The 7,500-nt window shown below is 30.0% G+C and overlaps 1 protein-coding gene across 1 annotated transcript in view; it reads left to right on the top strand.

Moving 5' to 3' along the window:
* LOC122266589 (serine/threonine-protein kinase TNNI3K) overlaps positions 1-4,574 on the top strand; it is a 19,210-nt gene extending 14,636 nt beyond the window's left edge. The window contains exon 17 of the mRNA XM_043036382.2: positions 4,248-4,574. Within this exon, the coding sequence (XP_042892316.1) occupies positions 4,248-4,444 (197 nt within the window). The 3' untranslated portion in view covers positions 4,445-4,574. The remainder of the gene's footprint in view (positions 1-4,247) is intronic.
* The last annotated feature ends 2,926 nt before the right edge of the window (positions 4,575-7,500 follow it).

Here is a 7,500-nt window from a genome sequence, read left to right as displayed (position 1 = left end):
TGTTGTTAAATATAAAATAAATAAATTATATATATATATTAGAGTTATTTATATATATATATATATATTATATTATATATTTTTTATATATATATATATATATGGTGGGTGTGTTGTGTGGGTGTGTGTGTGTGTGTGTGTGTGGTGCACACTCATACATATAGAAATATATATAGAATATACTATATATATATATAGATAATATATCTAATATATATATATATTATTTATGTATATGGTATATATTATTTTATATATATAGATTATTGTTTAGATATTAGATATTTTTTATATATATATATATTTTAAATATGTATATAGAATATTATATTTATATTATGAGATGTATATTTTTATTATATACAGATATCTATCTTTCTATCTATCTATATATATATATATATTCTATATAATATTATATATATATATATATATATGTATTTTATTATATATATATATATTTAGATCTATATATATAGATATGTATTTAAAATTATTTTATATATAATGTTTGATATACATATTTATATTGATATTTATATATATATATATTATAAGATTATAGCTGTATGTATTTTATATATAATGAAATATATATATATATTTACTATGTATATATTATATATAATATCATATAAATTGGGTTATATTATATATATATATTTATTATTTATATTATATATTGTATGAAGAGATCGTATCGTCGTCGCTCGATAGAGTATATTATATATATGTACATGAAATAAATGTAATATATAATATATATTTATATATATATATATATATATATATATATATACTATATATATATAACAATATAGTATATGTACTAATTATATAATATAAATATATATATATATTTAGACATCTAATATATATTAGATACATATATATATATTTATAATATATATATATACCATATATATGAGAATTATATATATATTATATATATAATTATATATAGTATATACTATTATATATATATATATACAGATATATATATAGATATATATATATATATATCATTTCTATAAATTAATATATATAATATATATATAAATTTATATATTATATATTATAATTTATATATATGTATATATAAGATATATATATAATATCTATATCTATATCTATAATATTACTATATAATCAAACACTATTAAATAAGATTATATACTCACCCCAACCTACTCATACTGTATATTACTTCTTATAATATATATATATATATATATATTATATATATATATATATATTTATATAATCAATATAATCACAATCCATCACAACCATAATCATATATATAATACTATTATATATATATATATATATATATATCACAAACAATAAATTTAATCATAACAATATATATCAACTACTAACTATTTATATATTTTAAAAATATGTCACACTCACTACTATACCCCCCCCCCCCACCACCCACTTATATTATATATGTACGCAATATATACCACGTAGTATTCAGCTATGCTAGAGGGTAAACTACTTTAGTATATACGCTCGCTATATGAATATATATATGTCTGTCGATATATATCATATATATATATATATTTAATATATGTACATGGGTCATATCTATAAATATATATTATTCTATATATATATATATATATATATATATATATATATATAATATCTATATATATTATATATTTATATAATATGTTATATATACTATATTGAGCTCATATTATACTATATCATATCAATTAACAAAATTATCAATATATATATATATATATATATTATATATATATATTTACACATTTACACACATGCACGTGTCACAATCATGTGTGTAAACATATGCATATGCATATGCATATTTCATAGGCACATGTGATTTTGTAATATAAAAAATATTTTTCATGTGTCCAGTTCGGCCCTCCCCTTGACAATGCGCCTTTCCAAAGGAGGGTGGCAACATGCTGGGAGAACTCTTGGCATAAGGGTACCTGAAGAAAGACCTGATTTGTCACAGGTAAGTTAACCATGGTTATCTATGGGATATTTTCTCTTGTTTTTGGTCCCCACCATTAATGTACTGTATTCTTTTCTGTTTAATCCATTGCCGACGGGGGATAGATTTGCTCACACAGGCTCCAGGATGAGTTTTATTTCTGATCGAGGCAGCTTCTGCAACATAAATTCTGATTTTTCCCACTTCCCTTTTAGTCACTCATTGTAGAGCTAGGAGACAATTTTATGTTTTGCTTTTTTTTGTTGTGTACTTGCACTATTTTTTAGAAATTTATATCTGTCATAATCACAGGCTCCATCAATTCTGCAGTTGACTAAAATTGTAGTTCAGGGTCCCATATCAAACTCAATTTTTTTTCTTTACACTCAATGTGATAAAAGTATTACTGGTTTTTTAGGGGGTACAAACAACACAACTTTATTTTTTTCGTATTTCTATGCTGTGACCACGAACACCCCACACATAAAAACTTAATAAAACCATCCAAAATGAAGAGGTAGGGAAGAGGAAGGAAAGAGCGGTTGTGCTTTTGATAGTTGAAGTGCCACAATAAAAGGCATCCATACTGGCACAGGGTCACATTGTATGCATTGGGCATGGTGTGAGTCAACCCTTCCTCCTCGTCGTTCTGTCTGTACATCTTTCATTGCGGTACTTTAGAGCAATGAGGTCGGGGGACTTGCGATGTGCCATCACTCTCCAGAGATTAGTGCTTGCTTAGAGACAGTAGATGGTTGCCATTCAGGCTCTCTCTCCTGCTGGGTTGCTAGAAGGAAGTGGTGCCATCTAGGTTTTGTAAGTGAGTTTGAAAACCATTTTGCTTATATTACGGAAGCAGTTATAATATTATGACTGCAATTGTCAACATCACCTCACTCATTACTTTATAGGTACAATAAAATGGACATAGTGATCCAAAATCCCCAGAACGCCATGAACGCCCATTGTCAGGAGAGGTTCCTGCGTCATGTAAGACAAAAAACACGTCATCCGTCGTTGTAACGGGTTAAATGTCTGGTTATATATTATTAATTGATTGGATTACTTTATTTGCATGACCTTTTGTATTTCCCCCCCCCCCCCCCAACCCCCCCACCCCCCCCCACCCCCACCCCCCCCCCACCCCCCCCACTTAGAATTTATTTCAGTTTTCTGCAGCCATACAAATTTCCGAATTAACATGGTGATGTTGTTGGTCTTCTCTATTATTTTATATTGGTCCAAATGAATCTCAGTTTTGAATATCAAAGAGTTTGGTTTAAGTAAAAGAGAGAAGGGATAGAGAGAGAGAGAAAGGAAAGGGGAATTAAAGGATAAAGAAGATCAAGAGGAAAAGAAAAAGGGAGTGGATGAGACTGAGATTTAAGATCAAAATTAAGAAAAAGTGATTATTAGATACATGTATTATTAGAATATCAATATCTTCATCATCATGTTTTTATGTTTTATTTTCATGTAATCTTCCTTGTAATGTCTTTGTTATTTCTCATGTAATCTACATGCAGATTGTAGAGGATCTAGAGACTTTAATTGAGTCTCAGAAGGTTGCCCAAAAGGACGGAGGCAGCCCGGTGCACCCTCACCACCACCATACTTGCTGTGCTACCTGCTCCTTTGTGTCACCAACAGGAAGCACAACACCGCCAGATTCTTCTCAGAACACAGACTCAGAGCTGTCTGGTAGGAAGTTATATATTTTCTTATTATTATGAGAGTCCAATCATATAAAGAATAATGGATTTTTATGCCACAACAGACCCACCCCTGCACCCCACCCACTCCCCCCCCTCCCCACCTCTCATCCACCACCCCCCCCTCCCCTTTTTTTTCATATCCTTTGAATGTATTTTAACTAAGAGTGAACTCTGAATTTTGTTTATCAGACAGTTGTAAGAAATATTAAAGAAAATAGTTGATGTTGATTTGTGTAAGATTTTTTCCCAAATTGGAAAGATTGTAAATGTGACATAGGAAAGGGAGTGAAAGATGTGATGTCCCTTTTGATTATTAGAGAAATATCTTTAACAGATAAGTTTTATTTTCTCAGATATATATATATATATATATATATATATATATATATATATATATATATATATATATATATATATATATATATATATATTATATATATCTTTATTTTTCAATGAAGTCCCATATATTGTAGAACTTTATAAACCTACAAAAGTATTATGAAAAACATAGTGCTGTTATTACCAAGAGGTATCATGTTTTGTTCCAGGCCATGTGACAGCTTTGCGAACCAGGTGGGAGCAGGAGGCAAGTCGAGGTCAGACAGCTTTTAAATCATCCCATCCAACCATTGAAGAACTGAGAAGCAGAATGAATAACAATGGATATGTTGAGGGAAATACGTATCAGTATCGCATTGCTCCAGTTTTCAGTAAACATAGGAAATCAATGTTGCAGAACTACTGACAGTGGTGGTAGGGGGAAGGGGGAGAGTTTGAATTATTTATTTCTTATTTGAAGTTGTCCTTATTCAAGTCCTGTATTTTTTTATTGTTGGAATTTTACGATATTATTAAACTGGTAATTATGATAATGGTAGTATATCAAAAGAGTAATGGAGTAAGCAGGTTTTCAGACTTATAAAAGGCAACATACTTTATGTTTCCCATATTATGAAACATGTTGACTGAAGTCATCAGTCCTAAAATTTTTAGTCCCCTTAAAGAACTCATCATTATATTGACTTAAGGTTTGTCCATGTTTAGAGAACTTCATTGTTTGCCAAAAGAGAGAGCTTTGATTAATCCATCATGCCTTTACCTGATGTTCTTGCTTTGCCATTCACTATTATCTCTCTTTGGTTGGGATGGGCTGTTGGACATTTTGCATTTTCATATTGCATTTTTATTTCTTGTTATATTTCTGATATTACCAACTTAACACTTATGAAATTTTTGTGAATAAATATCGCCCATATTTTGTTGTACCTGGAGGAAACTTGGATGTTGGATTGAGATATAAAAATGCTTTGGATTTAAGATGTATGAAAAAAAAGTTAAAAATGTATTTTAGAAAATACAGAAGATTGATATGTACAAAATCAAGAGCAATTATTAGTTTAGATACAGGAGAGATAAATGAATAGAATAATACACATCCTTGGTTTCACTACCTTATTAGCCCTTTGTATCTGGGAAAACTGTATACGATCAATAGAGATAGGAACAATTGTCAGGTTTCTGCTTCTCATTCCACTGTCTTTCATGTTTTGGGGGATTTTTTATACCTGCTTCTAAAATATGCATTTCTTAATAGATTGCTAATTGTGTCAAAATCAAGATTTCCTGTGAATTACATAAATAGAAAATGGACTATGGAAATTAGCATTTCAAGGGTCCAGATACAAAGGATTAATATTGTTACATTTTAAGTTCATTTCATACCATTTTGCTAAGTATAGTGTATGAAGATCCATTCAGTTTGTAAACAGCTTACTGACATGCCTCACTGTGCTCAGGCAGCAAAAGTGGTACACCTTTCTCTAGCTAGTCTAGGGTAGACAAGGTAGGCTGCTCCCTATGTTTGTCTTGTGCCATTGGCACGCCTTCCTCTAGCAAGTCTAGGGAAGACTGAGCCAGGCTGCTCAGTTTGTTTTTGTTTTGCTCTGTTAGCTTATTAATTTGGTTTCAACACTGCATGTCTTATTTTTTATCTTTTCTCCTTTGTTGTTTCTTCAACTTTGTGTCACAGAACAAAAGCTGTGCTTTTTCCATGAGTTAGTGGCACTTAAATTCATTGTTTTATGTTCTATAATTGATTTTTAAAAAAGTTTTTAAATATTATTTTAATAATTGCATATTTTCTATATGTACAAATATTTATCAAAACATCTACAGCAGATTTATGAATGAAGCTCTTTATAAACTTTTTTGCTTTCATTAACCTTCATCTAAGATACCCCAGGTTTGCTGAAGATTAGTAAAACCTCAAATTCCTTAATGCAGATAGAGGATACATAATTATGAAGAAGTCCTTTCTGCTGAACAATAGCCAGTCAAATAAAGAACCAACCAACAGGATATAGGTAGCCTGCAATTTTTTTTCATTAATGATCTGTTATTTCATTGGGATTTTGCTATTACACTTACTGGCACAAATACAGAGTATACAGAGGAAGGGAGTAAACGATGGATGGTTACGTCAACAAAACATTTTAAGAAGAACCCATGTGATTCTGTGATGGAGAGGGACAGATGAATGGAGCCTCTTGTAAAAGGTGAAAGAATCAGACTAAAAATTATATAAAAATTCAGTTAATAAGAATAGCCATAAAAAATGTGTCTTAAACCATATTTAGCAAAATGCTATGGTGCATGAGAATTACACAATCATACTCCACAACATGGAGGGAGGGACATAGACAGGAGAAATTAATTTGGCTGAAATATCCATGCATGTGGCTTGCACATTGTGCATCAATTAAAATCCTTGAATATACAAAGAAGACTACATACAGCACTGGAATTCCTTATTACACACTTGTTGAACAAATATCATTGGTTCCAAAAACTTCATATTTGCAGTTTATAAAGATTGCAAATGATTGTATATATAAAAAAGGTAAAGACAGCAGAAGCAAAAGAATTGCACACAATGTAAAGGCCCTCCCCCCCCTCCCCCCCCCTACCCCCTCTCCCCCCCCCCACCCCCCCCCCCCCCCACCCCACACCCCCCCCCACCCCCCCTAAACTTACTATACTTTTCATGTGGAAATATCTGTGCATATTGCCATACAGAACCAAAAGGATGTAATATACAGCACATAAACTATCATAACTGGAAAGGACCGAAAATATAGTAAGGGCTCATTCATATGAATGCTCAGGGAAAATGTATGAAACATATTGTCATTTTGATAAAATGAAAACAATGCCATTTCACTTAGCACTATATGCTAACATATACAAAGAATACAATCTTAGGCAAGACATTGGTTAATTTAATATTTATTACCTTATTCACATGTCTAAATAACCTTCAAGATGATTTAGCACACTTTAGTTCCTGAAGATTCAAGTAATCTCCATATGTCTGACTGGAACTTTCTTTCATTTCAATACATGTAAGTGAAAGGAGTACCGGCACTAGACGGCGCAAGACACTCTGGCTGTCGAGAGTAATTAGGTCAGTCAGCAAAGGGCCAAGGAAAGGGAAAGAAGAAGAAGAAGAAAAAAATATATCTCCCAAATACTATCTCTCCCCACATACTCACAATAAACAAATATAAGGGTTATACATGTATATATATTATATTTATATATATATATATAATATATATATATTTATATATATAATATATATAATATATATATATATTATATATAATATATATATATATATATATATTATATATATTATATATATATTTATATATATATATATATATATATATATATATATAACTATATATATATACAAATTATTTAGAGCGATTAGAGTATCTCTCGCTTTATCGAGTATGT

This window comes from Penaeus japonicus, unplaced genomic scaffold (genome assembly GCF_977035675.1).
Source record: "Penaeus japonicus unplaced genomic scaffold, GWHDUDI00000001_assembly GWHDUDI00000026, whole genome shotgun sequence".
In the NCBI taxonomy this organism is placed as follows: domain Eukaryota; kingdom Metazoa; phylum Arthropoda; class Malacostraca; order Decapoda; family Penaeidae; genus Penaeus; species Penaeus japonicus.
This window is presented reverse-complemented; position numbering and strand designations above follow the sequence as displayed.